This window comes from Poecilia mexicana, unplaced genomic scaffold (genome assembly GCF_051168715.1).
Source record: "Poecilia mexicana isolate PSO_F unplaced genomic scaffold, ASM5116871v1 scaffold_6, whole genome shotgun sequence".
NCBI classification, from domain to species: Eukaryota; Metazoa; Chordata; class Actinopteri; order Cyprinodontiformes; family Poeciliidae; genus Poecilia; species Poecilia mexicana.
In genome coordinates this window covers 31,354,157-31,375,623 of record NW_028263375.1, presented here as the reverse complement: position 1 = coordinate 31,375,623, position 21,467 = coordinate 31,354,157, and the positions used below count along the sequence as shown (strand labels likewise).

General features: G+C 37.5%; 1 protein-coding gene across 1 annotated transcript in view; it reads right to left on the bottom strand.

Moving 5' to 3' along the window:
• LOC106911716 (F-actin-capping protein subunit alpha-2) overlaps positions 1-16,359 on the bottom strand; it is a 28,657-nt gene extending 12,298 nt beyond the window's left edge. The window contains exons 1-4 of the mRNA XM_088006590.1: positions 16,246-16,359; positions 3,135-3,198; positions 950-1,001; positions 398-461 (exon numbers count right to left, since the gene is read on the bottom strand). Coding sequence (XP_087862716.1) covers positions 398-461; positions 950-1,001; positions 3,135-3,198; positions 16,246-16,284 — 219 coding nt within the window. The 5' untranslated portion in view covers positions 16,285-16,359. The remainder of the gene's footprint in view (positions 1-397; positions 462-949; positions 1,002-3,134; positions 3,199-16,245) is intronic.
• Between the last annotated feature and the right edge of the window lie 5,108 nt (positions 16,360-21,467).

The following is a 21,467-nucleotide window of genomic DNA, read 5'->3' as shown; positions in this document are numbered from 1 at the left end:
TTCATAAATTATTTTATCGAAACCGTGAGCGGATTAACGAGTTTTGAACGGAATATTTTGAAGTTAAGGTGGGAGAGAGGCTCTAACGCACCCGTCTACTCCATTTGCTTCCGGAAGTCGAACGAATTTAGATATTTAGAGATATCTAAATTTTAATATAGATATTAATTTTATACAGATGAATTTAAGAATGATGGGCAGACTCCCTGAGGAAGGCCCTCCAACCTCAAAGACTGTCTGTCCCAAAATAAACAAATGGTGAAAATGGTGGTGGTAGCAATCACCAGTGTTAAACATTGATTTAGACAATGTTAAAAAGGCAGAAAATAAATCACCACACTGAAACTGAAGTCCTGTTCTTTCACTTTTCTTGTGGATGAGGGAAACAAGAGCTCACCTGTTCTTCGTAGCCCTCAACTTTCACTGGAGTAAACTGGTCCAAGTTGTACTGTGCAAAAGCACTAGAAGAGAAAAAAAACAATTTTATTATTACAATTTACACCCTATTTTGATCCATTCTCCATGTATAAAGTCATATTTTAGTTGCTGATCAAAACAATGTACAAGGATTAGGAAGAAAATAGCGACTCATGGCTAAAAGGATCACTGTTAATCTGTCAACGGATTTTCTTTTAAAAATAATCAGAGCACTGCTTTATAAAGTTTCTGAACTAAAGCACCTCTGACAGTGTAATCATTATGCCCCCCTCTGCTGAGCAGTAATTGGCCATGAGCCAGCAACAGGATATTTACTGGATCAAGTCTGCTCTGTGGCAACCAGAAGGTTCTCCGCGGGTCGGAGCCACTTTGGCAGCGTAAAAAAAGGACCAACGGCACATTCAGCAATTGTGGTCAAATTGTTGAATGTGACGTTGACAACGTCTGGGTGACATGGAAACAGGCTACAGAACTTCAGAGGCAACAAATGGCATCAACAAAACAGACTTACTGTGCTGCACCCTCCCTGAGAAGATTGTCATTGTTGAGCAGCAATCGCACATCTGGGGAGAAAAATGGAGGGATTACAAGAGAGAAAGTGGAAAAAGGTGAAGCCATAGGCTGCAGCTCAATGTCACAAACACAAATTTGCCTCCTATCACTCTTTACAGGGTTTATGCCAGAGAAAAGGAAGCAGACACGCTAAATTAGCTCAGTGGAAAAGGGTACAAAATTACTAAGAGATCAAAGTGAGCAAAGTGCTGGGGAACGGGGGGAGGGGGGGTCTATTCTTGCGGGTGTCTGTCAGACTGTGATAAGCTGCAGACAGACCCCCTCTCCCCTCATCCTCCAGTGTTCCTCAGAGGTGGCGACAGATCATGGTAGGATTTTACGATGCCAAAACACACACTTTGAATCCCTAGAGGGCGTGTTGTGGAGACTGAGCTGCAATTGGCCGAAGCATCTCATTCTCTGTTGTATCGGTGGGAGCAGTGGGACAAAAAGAGGGGAAACACTGACATATTGTCATCTTTTACTGCAAAAGGTAAAATGAAAGGTTGAGGTTGTTAAAGAGGGAAAGATTCCTGCTCCGTGCACAATGAGACAACATAATACAGCTCCGCTTCACAGTTTCTGATGTAAAATCAACAACTTTTTGGACTTGTTAAAAAGTTAATGTAGCATCCCTGACTGAAAACAGGTTCTGTACAGCACAATTTGTAAACTTTGGTACCTTTCTTTTGTTTGTGCACAATTCAAAGAATATCAGTTTTACAGTATTTTTTTTTTTGCATTTTAAAAAGTTTATTCTTGCATTATTCCAACTTTATTCTGCTGATATTATGCCAATCAACTTTACTTATACTAGTAGGTAGATTTGGTTACAGTGAGGTGAGTCAGCTTTCTTACCATGACTTTGTTCTTGCAGAACTACAACCTTGTCATACAATTTTTTTCTCATAATATTAGGAATTTATTTCCAAAATGAAAAAATAAATAAATAAAAATCATTAACCTGGCCCTAATACTCCATTGTAAAAGTGATTGCTGGAAGCTGGAAGCCACGCCCCCTTGGTTCTGCAATCTCAACTACATTATCTGAAAGCAGCTCAGGGCCTGAGATCTCGATGGATACACAAAATGAGAACAAACTGGGGGTTTGGTTGTGTGTTTACTGCAAATATACAAAGAAATCTACAATTCTAATCTAGCAAGTGTTTACAGTACATTGTGAGTGTGTACATGCCGTTCTCACTAGCAGCAACATGTCTGTGGCGTTGTCATTGCCATCTATCAACAGAAGAGTCAGATAGGAACAAAGGACTTCTGCAGCCCACAGCTTTTAAATGGCCTCAGACTGAAACGTCAGGATCAGAAAAAGAAATGAGGTACTGGGAAATGTATACAGTCCAGTGCCATTGAGCAGGACATGGGACTCTGGAATTGCAGCATGAAAGCTGTTTTCTTCTGTAATATGGTAATATTTAAATTATGTGATGATGAATTGTTAAAGAGGCAGTACATGTTCTCTAGGCAAATAATGGCATTTTATAGCAGAACAAGTAGCTAAGTTGCCTTCAGTTGTTATAAAAATTCTGTATATGTCAAATATGACTTAAAAGAAATTTGACTTGGTAATTTAATGCCTTGAAACTGGGCCTCTGTCTCTTTAAAAACTCCTGCTTATTCTGCAACTCCACCTTCAGGAAGTCATCACAACATTGTTCCACTATTAACCCTTTAACAACATTTTTACCAGAGTTGGACTGGGAAGTAGCTCCTATAATGAGCTCAGTAGACTCGCAGTTCCAACAGGTATTTGCTAATTGTGGCTGGCTAGTCTATGGGGAAGTCGCGGGTGAGGAGTTCTCTGTGAGACGGAAGCTCGGAAACTGCAGCTCTAAGGAGTAGCTCGAAGGTGGGGCTATGTTCGCCCATATTAAAGGATTAAAGATTAAAGGATTTCTCAATCATGCATGAAAGAATCAAAGCAATATTAAAGGTATGATTTTTGATGAGGAAATAACATTGTAATTTGATGTAAAGCTCAAAAAAGTTGCTTTTACATAATACTGCCTATTTAAAAAGTTGTGTAAACTTAACATAAATCAGGCAAATCAAAATAACTTTGAAAGTTGAATTGTGGAGATCAATTCATTTGTTACTGTTAAATGAAAAAGAATCGGAGCACTCACCATTGAATACTTCGTTGAACTCTCCTGGCGGGGCATGGATGACAAAGTTAGCTGCTATGCGTACCTGCAAGCAAACCAGTAAAACATGAGTACAGATCAAAAATCACTGACAGAACTCACTGACAACAATCAGCTCTTTCAGGCATTTGCAATGAACTACACAGAATCTATTAGAATTCCTTCATCAAACGAAAAAAAAAAAATCAGGAAAGTGTTTTTGATTAAGTATGTACATATAACACCTTGTAAAAGTGCAAATACGCCCTGACCCTTTGCACATCGAGTTACATTACAGCCAATAATTTCAAAGTGTTTAATTGAACTTAAATACCAACCAAAACCAAAAGTGGAAGAAAACTGGCATCTAGTTCTGAGATTATACCATAAATAGCTTGGGTCTAATTACAAATTCAATGACTTCTAGAGGTAATTAGTTGTAATGGAATTAATTTAGGGGAATCAAAGTAAAGTGGGGGTATCAGGGTGTTCAAGATGTCTTTCAAATATCGTTACCTTCCATGTGTCATAAATGTGTTACTTTTCAATGGTCCAACACATCAAATTCTAATAAAGTGCATTAAAGTGTGAAGATATAAAGTGACAAAACGTGACATTTATTCACGAGCTAAGTACTTTGGTATGGCTATCAGAAAAGTCTTTGAGAGTCATATCAATGTTTTACAGAGTTAGGAACCTGAAAAGTGTGTGTTTAAAATCGCAGGAAGCTGAAAATGTGAATAAGCTGATGAAACCAAAGACTGATCTGTGCTTAAATGTATTGGTTTCTTTTAAAATAATAAACACACAAATTCAAATATGGAATTTGCCTCAGAACGATTTTAGAGTTTTCATCTAGTTTTGTATGATAGGAGGAAGCATGGATTTGATTTATTTTTTTAATTGAATTCAAAAAAGAAAAATAGCTAACATACAGGGAAAGATAACACTGACATGTATTCTGTTATTTCAGGTGATTGGTTAATATTAGTTTATTAAAGAAAAGTAAAAGTCACAAAACATATTTTTTGTGATTCTGAGAATTTTAATATGGTTATTACAATTCTCAAAAACTAAACTGACTAGGATTTAAAACTCAATTCAGCGCATCGTTCAAATGTCTGTGACTGTAATAACCCTTTAAAGAGTTGAACAAAATGCTTCAAAATGAAAACAGACCCCATCATACATTTTGCTGAAACTTCTGTTTCTAAAGCAGCAAGTTCTGCATTCACCAAAAAAAAAAAAAAAAAAAAAAAAAAAGCTGTGAATGTTCTCTGTCTACACACTGCGGCCAACAGAGGGTGTGAGGCGTCTGCGTAACAGGTTTGGAGGGAGGAGTAATACCCCGTCCTGTCAGTTGGCCTGCAGCTACACCAGCAGTCCTAATTACTTTACTTCTCTTCTGCTGCGCAGCACAGCACTTCCTGTTTCCAGGTCACATGTCCAACTGACAGTGAGACAGCAACCCCTCCCTCCCCTGCTTGGTTTACAACCATATAAGGAAATGAAAATGTGCTGAGGCTGGTAGTGCACACAGTTTGTTAGCCTACCTCTGTATCTCTCTGCCACTATCACTGGAAGGGTACAGTGGAACCAGTCGGGGTGCTTCTGGTATCACCGGTTAGTGTGCTAGAGAAGGTGTTTATACGTGCTCGTGTGGTTGAGACTATGTGCTTTAGAGTGAGTAAGTGTGTTTGTCCCGGGGGCCTTTATTAGCAGTGTGTGTATAAACAAGTGCTGTGGTACCCTCTCAGAACTACAGATTGATTCTTGCTAATGAGTGATGCAAAGAGAAATGAAGGCACTAAGGAAGGTACACATCTGGTGTGTGTGTGTGTGTGTGTGTGTGTGTGTGTGTGTGTGTGTGTGTGTGTGTGTGTGGTGTGTGATGTGTGCGTCAGGATCAAATTCAAACTTAGCTTCCATTAGAGCTATCCCTTGTAAAATGGTCAGGGTCCAATCAATGAACAACTCAACTTTACAATAAGAGGCGTGACTGATCTGGAGAAAGATGGTGGGAAACTGAATGTGTGAGTTTGGGACAATGATCCCACAGGAAGAGTCCATCGTTTTAACTGGATGGGAGAATAAATTATAACTCGGAGGCCTTTTCTCTGACAGATACTGGTTTCCATCTAACTAATCATAATACAACTATAGAAGCACCTTGGTCTCTTTTGAACTGAAGTCACAACATCAGGCTAAGCCAGTTACATGGAATACACTTATACTGTCACAATGATGAATAGTAATGCACCAAGTAAGTGGTAATTTAATTTTTTTTAAACCAGCAATTCCACTTCATTTGTACGCCCCTTGCTTTGTGGCCTTTCTAAGGCTACGTTCACACACCGGGTCTTAATGCTCAATTCCGGTTTACTATGCAACTGCATTTAAAAATGGATGCTGCTATTTATGGATCAATTTTCATGGTTATTCAGAAATAGAATTCAACAGTATTGTCACAAGATCACAGGAACATTAAAAAAAGCTCAACTATTAGAAGTGGTCTTTAGAAAAGTCTGGATGTGTAGTTAAAACCAGGAGTGGTGGGATTGTTATGCGATTCAGTGAAAGACTTTTTCATAATTTCATAATGATAATTTTCAGTCATTGTTTTGGATAAACAATGCTTTCATGCATCACCCTTTCTGGAAGCTACTTCATAAATATAAAAATTGTGGCTTTATAGAGAAACACTGTGAAGCAGTTTCTCTATAATTTTGTGTAAAATTGGAACTAGATTAAACTGTTTTAATCTAGATTTTAACATGTTAAAATTAACACTTTTTTTAAACATGCAAAGACTCTGGATGGAACCTTTGTATTCACACGTTCCTAGTATGCCCATAAATCTGATGCACAAGCGACATCCAGAAACAACAGTGGACGAGAAAGCCGCTTTTCTTGCTTTCTAATTTCTGCTTTAAAAAAACAAACTAATGGGATGCTGGAAAAGACTATTGTGTTCAAGTTGTGGTAAAAGGAGTTAGCCTATTAGTGAAGATATTCATAGCATCTCAAAGCTAAAAACGCAGCAGCAGCACAGGCACCCAAAACGCTAACGTTAGCATCCACACCCCACATTTCTAAGGTTTTTGTTCAAAGTTCCATGTATGATCAGGTATTCCTGAAACACCTGAAACCTGAATAGATATAATAGCACTTTGCACCAAAGTGATGGGTGAAGAATCCGAATAACAGACTAAAATCAAACATCTTTGTTGTTGAGTAACAACAACAAAGATTTATTTATTATTTATTTATTCAATAATTTAGCAGCAAAAAGTGTTATTGAATTGAAAATGTTGCTTGTTTTATCAATATGCATGTCATACTTTGGTTAAAATGCAATAATTTACAAGTAATCAAAAATTTGAGGACTCCCAACAGTACATTATACTAAACTCTTCTCTAATAACACTCGGTGTGTGTGTGTTGAATGTGCAATGTTTGAATTTACAGTATGACTGATGTGTTTAAAACCAGAGGATGTAAGAAGCCATCTGAACTAAAACGCTTTCTGATATTTTTGAGGCATGTCTGGTGTTTAAAGCAAAGAAAGAGCAAGACTTTCAGTGAGTAACACAAAGGTAAATTGGAGTATAGAAGTTGCTCAGTTTAATCTTTCTGATCTATTATGTAGTATTTTGGCAGACTTTTGGATTCCTTAGAGTTAAGATAAGGGTTAGAATTGCATTTTCTAGGGAATACACCCAGAGAGCAATGAAATTATAATGGTAAGTATGCTAATTGTTGATATATGATGCTAAAGACAGTTTTAAATATTTGTGTCAAAATTATTTGGCTCAGTTTTAAAATAGTAAAATTCTTTTACAGAGTGTGTTCCCTTTCTCTCTGCTGTTGGCAGAAAGAGCCCCAGGGTTACGCTGAAAATCACTCAGCATCATCACTGAAAGCGTTTGGACGACATCTTTGAAATGCTATTGATAGGCGCTCTGCAGTTCCATCACTGTGCTGCTCTTCACTGGCTCATCTCACGCCGTTAAAGTTCTTCAACAGGCTTCAAGTGTTTCAGATTTGTCCTCAACTCCGTACAGTCCTCAAAAACGTAGCGCTACTGAGTCGCCTTTCACATCTTCGTATGGACAAGAACAATACAAAACGACATTAGGTGACGGCAACACTGAGTTCCACGCTGTGAGGATTAGCTAATCACCATTTGTTCAACTTAAACAGGAGCGACTGCCTTTGAGTTGCTGTGTGAAGCAGACTTTCATCTGAAAAACATTCAAGTCTGCTTCAGACTCCATCTGCTTCTGATGGGGAGAATTTAATAGGGATTCAAATTTTAGGATGTGGAGAAATGTGAAAGATTTTTGATAGTCGTTTTGAACAAGTTTATCTGTATAGAGATGTTGTGCAAGAAGCTCTGATACTGAAGGAGAGCTGAAAGGAAAGAGGCAATAGAATAGGTCTTTATGCAGTGAAAAGTAGTTTCACAGGCTGAAACAGTTTCATGTGTAAGCAGGACTGGAGAGGCCTGCAGAGACACTGCAACCAGATTCAACAATGTGTCAGCAGGGAGGGAAGTTAAATTAAACCTTTTCTGTTGGCTTTTTCAGCATTACACCACAGAGCCTGGCCCCTAAAGATAAAAAATGTACAAATTTAATTTAGCTCCTGTAACAAAAAATAAAATAAAATCTGTACTAATAAGTCATTATCAGGGTAGCAGGATGTTCTTTCACCTCTAAACTCACCCGTAAGCTAACAGGGGACTACCTACAAATCAGCCCCAGTTTCCTCAGCTTTAGGCGATCGGTCAACACTTGCATCTGAAACCAATCGTATCCACTGCGAAGGTCTGAAAATTCAGCCACTGCAGCTGTCTTAGCATTTTTGTTGCTACCTGTAGGTCAAATCTACAGAGATAATTCCAGGTGGATCTTGGAATTATCTCCAGGATAATTCCATGGTTTCCATGCAGATTCGGAGTCTTAAAAAAATCAGAAGAGATTGTTTTTGAAATCGGGTTCCAGAATGGATACAGTTCAGAACGCCGGCTTCAAATAAACATAGCGTCGTTGGTTGTCCTTCATTATATTGGAACTGTAATAGGACTCGACTCAGAACACAGCCAGACGTGTCATGTATTTATTTTGTGGCGCCATGTCACTTTAAATCTTCAAGTCACATGGACCCACATTTGTTCTTAATAGTTTACAAAAATATATGGTGCTTGTTTCTGTGTGCATAGGGCCTTAGCTACTTGACAGACAAAAAAATTATAATTTTTTAAATCAGTATTAGCCAAAATTAGAACCGGCAGGTCAGGCTTTTTAAAGATTGGTGACAGGTCAGAAAACTGAAATTGCTGCGCCACTACAATCTGTCCTACCCAGTTATCTGAAACAAAAAATGGAAACAGTCAAAGTTTCAACCCTGATTATCACCTCAAGTTGAGTCCCAGCTGTCTGATCATTGGTTGTCATGCTTTAGAATTTCTGGTCATGAATTTGAGGTCATTTACCGTGACCTCCTATTTTTCTCTCCCCAGACCACAGATGACCTAAAAAACTTCAAGCCGTTTGATGTTTTGGGGGAAAACTCGAAGAGTTTGGCTGCTGCTTCAACAATAGTTCAGACACACACGCGCGCACACACACACACACACACACACACAATGTGGGAAATAAGGAACCCCGCAGCATGGGATTCTTGTGTCTTTGAGCTCTCTGAGCCTAGACACCAGCTGGTCCCTGTTCTCCATGTGTTCACTGTATATTCCTGCTCACATTACCCAACGACTGCTCCCTGTGAAAGCCACTGCAGAGCCCCTCCACCCCATCCCCACCGTTCCTGTAGGGAGGAACTTTGCTTAATCCCAAATGATGCTGAAACCACAATCAAGCAATAACAACAATAAAAATCTTTACTATAAAAGATTTTTAAAAAACAGGAACAACTACCCTTTGATAACAGCTGTACATCAATTTAAGAGGAGGCCTGTTGCTATTCTCCGAGACAAAGAAAAAACGTACCAAATTTTACTTGGAAGGCTTTTTCTACCAGTAATTTTAAAACAATTTTAGCGATACAGTGTCAGTGTGATCATTTTTCCACACCAACACTTTGATATTACAGCCAGCTATGTTGAATGGTTGTGCACCACAAATGCATTTGGTTTATGGTCCCAACAGATGAGCTTCACTGACTATTTTCAGGTGTTCAACAAGGTACCATCGTTTCATTCAGACTTTCTAAGGACTAGAAAACTCTTGAGTTGACTTTGTTCTAATTTAACAATTAAATGCAACAAACACCACCCTCATAAGAGTAAAAAAAATGTGTTACTTGATAAAGGTAGCTTTAAATCCATAATCCTGTAATATCTTCCCTATCTTTAAAAGTCAGAAGCATTTTTAAAAAACAAAACAAAAAAAGCAACAAGAATTTTTGTTTTTAAAAGGAAGGTAAAACTCCAACTGTTGCAAAATATGCGACAGCAAAATAGTTCGGCTGCAGGCAGGTACAGACAGCTCTCCTCTGTTGCTGCATTCTTCAGTTTCAGGCGGAAGCCACCAGATATGGCCCACAGCTGCAAGAACCTCATGCTGCTGTGTGCATTTAGAAAGAGAACAGATTGATCTCAGTCATCTTTTTGATGCTCAAACTCTCAAAGATGTCAGCCACGTTGCTCTTTAAACTTTAAATTGAGCATCATCATTCAGGGACATCTCTGGCCCGGTTCTGAAAGTCTGCTCAGGAACCAATAAAGGTGACCAATGGTTCCCTTTATTGAAACTTTAGTGCATCATAAATTGGAAGGGATGCATCACTGTGCTAAAAGAGCCGGTGCACAAGCCGGCGACGCTGCAAAGATTGTATCAATTTACAAAGGAAATGCGAGCAACACTGACAACTAAAGCTGCTGGGATTTATTCTGTGATGCTGCGTTTATTTTAGATGTTTAAGGAGTTTTGTATTAAAGATACAGAATAAAACAGTTTTTTCACTGGGATGCATGCAACACTACTGGCAGGTAAATATGATTTAGTTTTATTCTGCTTATCCATACAAAGTCAGTTCAAGGTATTTCTTATGTTAAGGTGCTTTGACACATTGGTTCAATTAATATCTAATTATATTGAACCAAAAATCATACAGATATATTAAGTTACTACTACATAAAGTCCCACACAACTGGTGCTTTTACACTGAAAGCTAAAATCCATTTCCTCTGGTCAGATGTTTTAGTGGAACTAGTAATAAAAATAGATTCATTTTATTCTATTTATGCTTCTCTGCTTTACCAAATAGAATAATTCCATTCCCAATACATCTAGCCTGATAAAATAGATGAATTAAACATTTGTATATAAGGTGGGCTATTTATTTGATTTCCTCCATATTTTTATTTAAATGTCTCTTAAATAAGTATGCATTAAGACAGCACTGGAAAAATGCAAAACATTTGACACCCAGTATAAAGTTGTTGGTTTGCTTTTCTCTTTTTTCTTTAAACACAAGTCCTAACTGTCACTTTTGCCAGTCTTCTTCCATGTCTAAGATGAATAATGAAGCATTTTTAAAACGCTATTTTGGTTCCAGAGACTTTATAGGCCATTTTAATTATCATTGTTTTGTTCTGGATATTTAAAATGTTTTCCAGTTCCAGTCTAAAATATTCTTCAGAAATGAAAGTTGTTTAAATTTTTTAGAGGGTATGCTTGTATTAATATGCCATTGTTGTTGCTATATTAGTTGAAAATAGTCTCAAAATGACAGTACGATTGTTTAGCACAGTCATTTCTGGGACAAATTACTTTCCAGCAAAATGTATCACTGTGACAGGCCAATTAATTAATCAATAATGGTTTATTTTATTTACAGCCATTCAATAAATTGGTATGTTCCAATAAGGCTTATGTAGCAGATTAAAAAGTACCTTTGTATTACAAATGTTTTTATTGGTCTACTGTAACATTCTAATCCTAAATGTTGTGTTTTCATAATAATAATAAACAGAAATAAAGGCTTGAAAACATCAGTGCCTGTTGAGTGAAATAAACTCTCAGAGCCCCCAATTGTTTTTTCCTGCTTCACTAAACCATGGCAATTACAAGACGTGTGAACAAAGCAGTCGTTTTTCTATTACCAATATGTTTTTTATCAATCACTCATTTGTAAAACCATAAAAGGTATATTTAACTCCCTTGTTTAATCATTAGTAGCATGTCACTGAAAGCAATTCATTCAGCTTCCTCATTCAGCTCTGAGAAGCTACGTAGAGTGGGCTTGATCTGGAGGCTCACTGGGGATTTCCTCTGTCATGTATGGAAAAAAAAAACTAAAGTCTTCTGGCATGAATCAATCTCTACAGAACTAAATAAAAGCTCAAATATAACCTTCGGAAATTCTTCTCAAATTTAAACTCTTATGATTCTGATTCTATGCGAAAATAAAATGTCTTTACTGGGCTGACCGTAACAAAATATACGTCCCGTTCAATTTCAAGATCTGTAAAGTTTGTCATAAATTATTCTCAGAGAGACTTTTATCAAAAAGTCTCTCTGAGAATAATCATTTATCAGGTAAACTATAATAATTGAATTATTTCTGACACCTGCCTTAAATAAGCAGTGGAGGGAACAGGAACAAGGCAGATTGAGTAACAGCAGCTTCCTGTATCACGGTGTGGTTTCTTTACTGCAGTCAGGAAGCCGATGGGGCTGCTACTCAAATGACTCAAAGCTTTTCAGAATCTTTCATGAGAATTAGCAGCAGAGATGTTCCCATGTTTTGTATGATTTTTGGTTCAATATAATTAGATATTAATTGAACCAATGTGTCAAAGCACCATAACATAAAATTTTAGAGTTTAAATTGGAACAATAAAAAGCAGATATTCCTCAGCCTGGTCAACAACAGCCCAGAGAAAATCTTCAACTCACTGGCTGTAACAAAACAAAAGCTGTCATCAAATAAATTGGGATTAACCTAAAAAAAACACATTGAACAAAGTAAAACCAAATCTAAGACACTGGATTCCCACTGAAACAAGATTTTCCTGTTTTCAGGAAACGGAGCGGTTTGTGACATCAGCAGTAACTGGATGTCAGTGGTAGATTCCAGGTGAAACCGTGTCAACCTCACAGATCCAATCAGCGAACGCTGGACGATGCAAACTGCAGGCAACAGATGGCCATATAAAAACTGGACACACCAAGAATTCAGAGGAAATGAACTGCCATAAAAACTACATCATGTTAGCTAGTAAAAGTTCTACACTAAGGATTCTAAAACCAAACAAAACGATTGTTGGTAGGACACGCCTAAATAGATTGCTGGCGAGATAAAATACATTTGTAAAAACCCCACCATTAACTGTTTCCTGAGATGATGAAGCAGTGAAGCTCAAACAAGATGCTTTGCTCAACAAAATGTTAAGCTAATATAAAAGAAGGCTGAATAAATCTAAACTTGTATTAGTCGCAAAGTGGATCAGAGTAATTCAGCTAGTAACTTTAGGTTTAATTTTAGGTTAATTCTGCAATTATTCTGCCAAACTACATATGTAATGTGTAAATTAATCTACAAACATCTTCAGTAACTGTGTTACCATTAACTATATAATTGCACAATTTGACATTTCAAAAATAAATTTGCTTAATGGAAACATGACAATCTCGAAAAACCTCATCTTTCGATAAGTTTTGGTGCTATAATGAGGTGGGGGTTTTTTGGTTGATTGTGCAAAACTGCAATGCAAACACTTTTTTTTTCTCGCATAAAACAAGTCACATGATCAACAACCAGATGCTACCACTGGTGCAAACCACAAAGAAGAAGACAACAGGAAGTAGTTGGAGGATAAGGACACATCATGTGTTTTTTAATGACTTGCATGTCAATCATGTGTAGTTTTAATTGTGTCTCTTATTTAATAGAAACACTGCAATTGTAAAATTGTGGGTTTTTTTTACAATAGCAGAATATTGACAAAGTTATGCACACATCTGTAATGGAAACGCAGCTAGTGTTTCAACTGACAAGTCTGGTGCTTCAAGTGTAAAATAACAGAGGTTCTGTACAGACAGCTAGGTGAAGACAAAACCAGAGACAGCAGAAAAGATAACACTGCAACCAATTTATCTAGTAGGCAGTTAAGGCAAACAGTCCACTATTCTCTAGTTAGAAAGATTGTTTGTACCAGGCACAAAATGTTTGCCGATAACCAAAAATTGGAGATGCAGCTAAACACATCACAAGATATCTTGGATGATGGCTTTGGGACTGATGAGACATGTTGCATCATCAAGCACTGCAAAATGTTTGACAAAAACCACAGAGACTACATAAGGTCCAACTTCTTACACCAACTTTTAACCACAGTTGTGAGAAATCAAACAGCATGTAGCAAAGTTAAATGTGAGGGCTTCTGGGAGACAGTTAAAGCAAGTCAATAGAAGGAAAAAAAAAAAAAAAACATGAAAAACTTGACAAAGTAAAAAAATAATAATAATAATAAAAAAAAAACACCTTTCATTGGTACTTGGACCATCTTAAGGGATATTTACAGCAAATACAATGACAAACTACAGTAAAGCTAAAAAGCCCAAACCCCAAAAATAATCTAGTAGTTTTAGCATGTTGAGATTTACTTCCTACTCAAAAATGAAGTGCAGTGGAGAATATTTCAGCAAAAACTGACCAGAGAACCAGAGCTGAGCTAAAAACCAGAGCTAAAATGTTCTGGTTTTCAACTGTGGTTGCACTTTATTTAACAGAACTAAAACAAATTCAGTTGTTGTAAGTTGGAAACCAAGATTTGCCAATGACTGTAGTCAATGACCAAACTAATTATTATTGCCAACACAAACTCAGAGCAAGGCATGTCTCTTCATTACACGCAGTGACACAAAAGTCCCATAAATTAGAGAACAATTCAAGGCAGGATCAAGGAACCTCCATATGTTCTGTGAAAGAACTGGTGTGATAGAAATGAATCCTGAGAGTGAATTATTTGTGTGTGTACAAGATTTTGTGATGCATGAATTGACAAATTATTATTATTGTTGTATTGTAAAACACATGGCAGCCATACTCGACTTATTTTCAGTCAGGGTTTGTAGGAAACATTTGGCTTTTGCCTTTTCTTGCCTCTGGTAGTTTCTCTTTTTCGTTTTCCCCACTTGAAGCTTCAAGATTCTCCCTTTGAATGTAAAAAATCTTTTTCAGAAACAAAACATAGCAAATGGAGAAAGTCTAACTCCTGTTTTAGTGCAATTTTAAAATATCTTGACAGTGCAGTATTAGATAGAAAACCAAGTATTTGGTTCCTGTATTCTTGAACCACTCAACTAGACAGTTTCATGAAGGAAACTGAATGAAAAAATGTCCACAAATGTGAATGAAGTGGAGTAAGAACAGTCACCAAGATCCTCCTACCTGACACAGGAAAAATGTTTTATACCCCTTTAAAGAAAATATTTTTAAGACATTGAAATATATAAACATATATCAAATGTCAATTTGGAGAATTATTAACCTTAGTGTTTACCAGATTTTGTTACTTTGGCTGTGTTGATGCAAAAATTTTAGTCAAGTTTTAATTTCTGATGTAACTTTTAGTTGGAATAAAGAGAGCTAGCTGCATCCCTTAGATCTTTCTTCTTCCCACTGACTTATTTAAAATGCATTTTTGTTTTTATTTTGTTTTCTTTCAACGGTGTTGCAATATATTAAAAATTCCCTGACTCATTGTTTCTCACAAGGTGAAGATATATATTTTGCTTATTAAAATATAGCAGTTTTCATATGAGCTGAAATAAAATTAGCTGAGTAAATTTAAAATGACTGCACAAGTTTTTAAAAATGAAAATCAATGTTGCTTGCTGACTGTTGACATGGAACATGCACAATGTTTTGGGTTGTGTGGATGTTCAATATGACATTCACAATAATATGTGACATTACCAGCTGCAATAAAATCTAATGCTAACTTTAAAAAACTGAACTATCCTTTCTATAGATGAATAAATAATAAAACATTGCTTTTCCTTAAAAGAAAAAAACAACAACAATGAAGAGCAACATAAAGCAACTCCAAAGGTTAACAAGAAAGTATTCATTTCTGAAAAATTCTAAAGAATATTCTGTGAATCTTGACTGGATCAGTTTAAGAAACGTTAATCTGTCGATTTACAGATTATGATTTGCATCATAAACACAACTTCCTCGCTACTTCTTGATCCCTAAATACAATCAAAAGCTAACTAAAAAAAATAATTTAAAATGACTAAACCGTGACATCAATAAAATTACACGAAGCAGTAATTGGATTATTTTTTTGTTTGACGATTTTCTCATATTTTAACGAAACATTTTTAACAGGATCACAAATATACAAGAAATACTGCCTTGACAACAAAGTTTTCAGTAGACACTCTTTCATGTTGATGTGAATCTATCTCAATGCGCTTCTTAAAGATATGAATATATTACTGCGTTCCGAGTGGTTCTGTTCTACTTTTTTTTTTCTTTAAACGGAGCTCCTTTCTGGAGTTTCCAATTATGTCTACATGCCACATCTAACGGCCTTCCTATAATTCTACAAACATTTAGCTATAAACTAAAGAAGCGGACAGTGCATCACTTTGGCTTTATTCATAAAACAACAAGGTGTCAAACAGCGCAGGGCGTGTTACTGTTAGGAAGTCTGGCTCTGTGTTAGCAGGGCGCAGCTAGGCTAAATGACCGAACCAAGCTAGCAATATTTGGGGTCTGAAAACTTCCACAACACCAGTAACCAGAGAGCCCGGGGGCTAACGACGAGCCCACCGAGTGAAAACCGAGAGGGGGGTTCGCTCAGGTGAATTTCTAATATGTTGACGGGTCCTATTTTGAGTCAGGACCGTACAAGGAGCCCCCCGTTAGAGATTCGCAAACGAGCGGAAGTTGAGCTAAAAATAATAAAGCAGAAGCAGCAGCAGCGGCTCTGTTGCGGGCCCGGGTTTTTTCTCCAAATTCCATCACGCCCACCGACGCCACAGTTCGCACAAAAAGTTGCCAAGAAACGCAAGTCAAACTTGTAACCCAAGCGTTTTCTCTGCGAACATTAACCTGCTTTTTATCAGAATATTACCTTTTCCTCGTCGGATAGCTGCTCCTCATGATCCGCCATCTTTTCTTCCGGCACCACCAGCTTGTCAGAGCCCCGTGACGTCAGCGCATGGGTGGCTTCCCAGCTGAGCCTCAGCGCTCATCAGGTCCACGCCTCACAAGTTTAACACCAAATACAAACATTTCAACAGCCCTCAGCCTTTCCATGCTCTGAAAAATCAGTCACAATTTAATTTAAATAATGTTATCTTATGCATATACACCACGACATCATATTTATATGCTATACGTAGTGTTTTTTATTTTTATTTTTATTTATTTATTTTTTTTAAATAAAATAGGTCTAGTCCTTGCCCTGAGACAGACTGGCGACCTGTCCAGGGTGACCCCGCCTCTCGCCCGGAACGTTAGCTGGAGAGGCACCAGCAACCCTCCCGACCCCACTAAGGGACAAGGGTGTAGAGAAAATGGATGGATGGATGGTCTAGTCCTTATTGTTTTAACTGCTCTCCTTCCTTTTTTTATACAATACTCTTCTGGTTTGTGCATACATAAAGAGATAATATAAGAGATAATGACTCTGCTTTGGTAAATTCCTAACAGAACTGGGATCTGAAGACATCAAAACTTTAACATCTAAACTTTATTTATTTCAAACACAGGCAATGAAAAGTAAAAAGTAAAATCAGAATAGAAAAATAATAAAGAGACAAATAGTCGTACACAAATTGTTCGAAAAGGAGCAGGTGAGAAGATAAACCATTATATGACTGCCTGCCCTTCTCGTATATTTAAGTCTCCCCTCCTAGTTAAACCCTTAAAGTAATCTCACATTAAATGAAATCTATAAGCTATTTATTTCCTCACAGTATAAAAAAAGTCGATGTGACTGTCTTTTGTGTCATCAATTTGTAAACAGTAAAAGAGCCCGTAATATAGAGATCCTGCCTCGTTGTGTGTGCAACACTGTTCACCGCTAGGTGGCAAACTAACACCGTTTTAAAATATCTCTTCAAGCTTCACGGTTTCGTCTTATCTTGCTCTTGGTGAAACTCTTACTGAGGCTGGGATTGGTCCTTTATTGCCAGAAGCAACTTTTTGAAACACGCGACAATAATGACATTTTTATGACTTGTGTTTTTTGCAGCTGAACTAAAAATGACCATCATGGTATCATTTAAAGTCCCCTACAAAAGTATTTTTACCCTTTGAATTTTTCTTACTTTTTACAAGGCCTAGGAAGCATTCGTGTGGTTGCATAAAACTTTTATTTTCTTTCCATTTCACAGTCTTGCACTACTTGGTTTGTTAAATAAAATTCTCATTAAACAGTGAATGTAACATGACAAAAAAAGAGAAACGGTTTAAGTGGCTAGAATATATTTGCAAGGCTATTATAAAGAACGATTAGCATTTAGATGAAAAATTCAGATTAATTGTAAATTCCATTGTGGTTTTTGAAACAGTGAAGTTACAACTTTATGACAAAGTTGCAGCAAGCTGTTTGCTTAAGAGGGCCACTGTTGCTTAATTAGTTTGAGCTTCAGCAATATGCTGCTAAAACTATGAGCTGTCCCTATAATCTGACTTAAGGAGATCCAATGGCAACTTGTTAGTTAGCATAAAACATTTCCAAATGACAGTATTTTCAAAGTGATTGCTTAAGCTCACTCCACATAGCTGTTTCAAATCTCCTCTCTGCCTCAGCCTCCAAGGCAGAAACTTGACAGTCAGCTGGAAGGAAAAGTTATTTACGTGAAGCAAACATTCCAGGTGTGTGTCCGTTTGGTCGGGTCCCTTCAGTTGGAAGCCGTTGTTGCCTCTTCATAACCCCACTATTACAAGGAAGAAATTGTTTTGATCGCAAAGATTGTCCCTGGTTCTAGCCACCTCCTTCTAGCCACTGAGTCAGTTTTGCATTATTACTAAAAGTGGGCCATGCAGCCCTGCTGTATTTCCAAAACGATGACCCATGTGAGATCAAATGGAGGGATTAAATAATAACCCTTTAATCTGCCCAGTGGCATCCACCTGCAGTGGAGCCTTTCATGGGATATCGGAGCTACTCATCCCCTCTGGCAACCAAAGGGAGCGCTGGGAAGACATTTTCTCTACTCTGTGACTCACTTTGCCACCAGTTAGTCACCCTGGATACTCATTACAGAGTTCGCTCTTAAACAATACCTGCCCAGCAGCCTGAAAAGACACAAAAGCAGCAGAGCATTATGGGTGCAGAATGATGAAAGTTTTATAGACTAAGAGAGGCCCGACTTTGTATCATCCTGACCATGGGACGTTGAGTGATTGTGTCGTTTTCTCTGTTCTTTCAGTTCTGCAAGAGAGAGAAAAAAATGCTATCTTGGCAGTGGATTAAAGCCCAGACTGTATTTCCACATACCCTGACAATGTCTTGTGTGGTACAATAACCTTGGTGTTGAAAGCTGAAATGAATGCATGCAACAAGATGTACAATAGAGACACAGGTTTGTAAGACAAACTGTGATATACGTTGTCTGCAGGAGTATTAAAGGGGCAGTAGTATGTATTTTCTAGGCACATAATGCCGTTTATCACAATCAAGTAATTATGTTTCTTTTAGTTGCTATAAAATGCTATATAGATCAAATATGACTTAAATGAAATTTGACATTGTAAATTAACACCTTGAAATTGGGTCTCTGTCTCTTTCTGAAACTCCGCCTTCAGAAAGTCATCACAAAATGGCTCCCGTTTAACAAAGTTTTTACCAGCATTGAATTGAGAAGCAGCTCCAGCAGATGGGCTGTTCCTTCAAGTGTTTGCTAATTGCTCCTGGCTAATCAAAGGAGCTGAATGGGCGAGGTTAGGAGGAGGGCTGCTCTGTGAGGTGGACTCTAGGAAACTGCAGTTCAGAGGAGGAGCTGTGTCTCAAAGGCGGAGCTAGGTTCACCTAGGCGTTTTGCGCAGTTAAATGGTTGTCATGGAGATTAAACATGCATGAAAGAATCAAAGTAACACTCAGAGTATGTTTTTGATAGGAGAATAACATTACAACATGATATAAAGTAAAAAAAAAAAGTTGATTTCAAGTAATACTCCCCCTTTAATATCCAGAAGTCTCTTGCTTGAGGTGGCAGCATGTTGGAGTTGCTCTGCTACATTTTGATTGGTTGTTTGTTTGGTTGAAGCATTGCCTTTCTTGAAAGAAAAATATTTTGCTCTTAATTTTTTACCTTTGGGCAGTTGTTACGATAACTTTGTGGATGTAGAGCAGGACCAAAAGTAGAGAGAGAAGGAAGACGTTCATACCTTTCTTTGATCATAATGTGCGACCATCATATCCCCAACTCCAACATCTCTCTGCCCAGCTTTATAACCAAATGGTTGACAGAAATTCATGGAGGGGTGGCTAAAGCAAATTAGATGTATTAGCAATGCTTGCAAACAACTAATGGTGTTATCCAAGACATGTTGTTGTAGAATATTGTCTCTGCTCAGATATTGAACTGCTAGAATGGCAAACACTGAGAGAATCTGCAGAATCAAGACTGACTTCTACTGGAGATCCTTCCTGTCCACAGCGTTAGAGCAGAACGACTCTTTGAAGACACTTACATGATTTCAGTTATGCTTGTTTAAAGACTCCAGTGCTTTTTTTTTTTTTTTTTAACGGTGTGACTTTACAAGCCGAATTTTTTTTATTCAGATTGAATGAAAACATCAGTGAAGGTCAATTTTCACGTCTTGCCTCAGATTGTCAATTAGGTTTATGCTTGGCCTTTGACTTGGCCTTTTCATCCCTAAGTAGGACTTGATCTGTTGGTGTTCCTAGAAAACATTTTGAGTGTCGGCCAAGGAGTTCAGTTTTGCTTTTGCTGCAACTATATGTGACTTTTCTGACTAAAGGTTTATTCCAACAGTTTCTCTCTTTTTTCTTTCCTCTTTTCTTTCCTTTGTCTGGTTCTCATTGTTGTCGAATCAACAGGTTTCCCTCTGTCCTTCCCTCTTACAAGATAACATGGATCATAAAACAAGAACCATAGTTAAAGGCATTGACTGCCAAATTAAATCCCTTGATAATATTATTCAAATAAAACTAATTATGCTTAACATTTAATATAATAACTGTTGTCCACAATTATTCAAGTTGTGAACGTTTAAGACTCTTAAGTTTCTGAGTGCATTACACGAACCGCCTTTAGAAGTTTATGTGCAACACTCTGTTACAGCAACTCTATGTGTTTTTAACAAGTTCCTTCGGTGTAAGAGACATTTTGAGTTGCCACAGCTCCCCACCCCTCTGCATCTCTTTCTCTGTGTGAGAGTTTTCTATTTCTTTCTTTCATGACCGAGGTTGGAGCCGCTCTCACTGGGTCCAAAAACGATTGCTTAGATCTGAAGCAAACAACCCCCCCTGCCCCTCCCCAACCACGGCTCCCACTCTGCACTGGTCTGGACCACCAAATGTGTTCCAAACAAGGAGAACCAGTGAACCAGGAATACCTGATGCTCTTGGGAAACGGCTCATATTTACATTTCATGCAGTGCAGTAGCTCCTGTAGGTCAGATTGTGGAAAGCAGTTTACTTTGGTGCAGATAAAAGCAGAGGGTGTGTTCATAGGGATCGGAGGAATTAGTCTTAAGCCACTCATAGAGATTTGTGTTCAATTTTGATCTTGTCTGACAAGGACTCCTCTCTTCCACATGATTTAACATGCCATCTACTGAGCGTGTAGTTTCTCTATTTGTCTGCTGGTTTAGGTCAGTGGTGTCCAAAGTGCTGCCTGGGGGCCGTTTGTGGCCATTGGAACGATTTTGTGTGTCTCCCCACCTTAGATAAAGAAGCGAGGAGCCAGTAAAAAAAGAAAACAAAATGCAATTCTTCTTAAATGGAAAGTGTTGATCACAAAGTATTTTTGATTTTATTAGCCTTGCTTTCTTTTTGCTTTAATAATTTTATGGTACATACGGTCATAAACTCTGTCTGTTTACTCAAAAGCAGATGAAGGCACGCCCGTTCATTGAAGATGGCTAAATGAAGCAAGTTTTTTATTTATATTTTACTTTTTTGTTTTGAAGAAGAAAGTTCACATTTTTGTTGTTGGGAACAAACTAAAAGATTTTCCAGACCAACAAAAACAAAAAAGAGTCAATCAGAAGCTTAGAAAACTCGACATCTTTCTTTTATGGATGCAAAAAAAACAAAAAACAAAAAAAAAACTTTCAAAAATGAACAGCTTTCTTTAAAATTAAAAATGTTTTTTT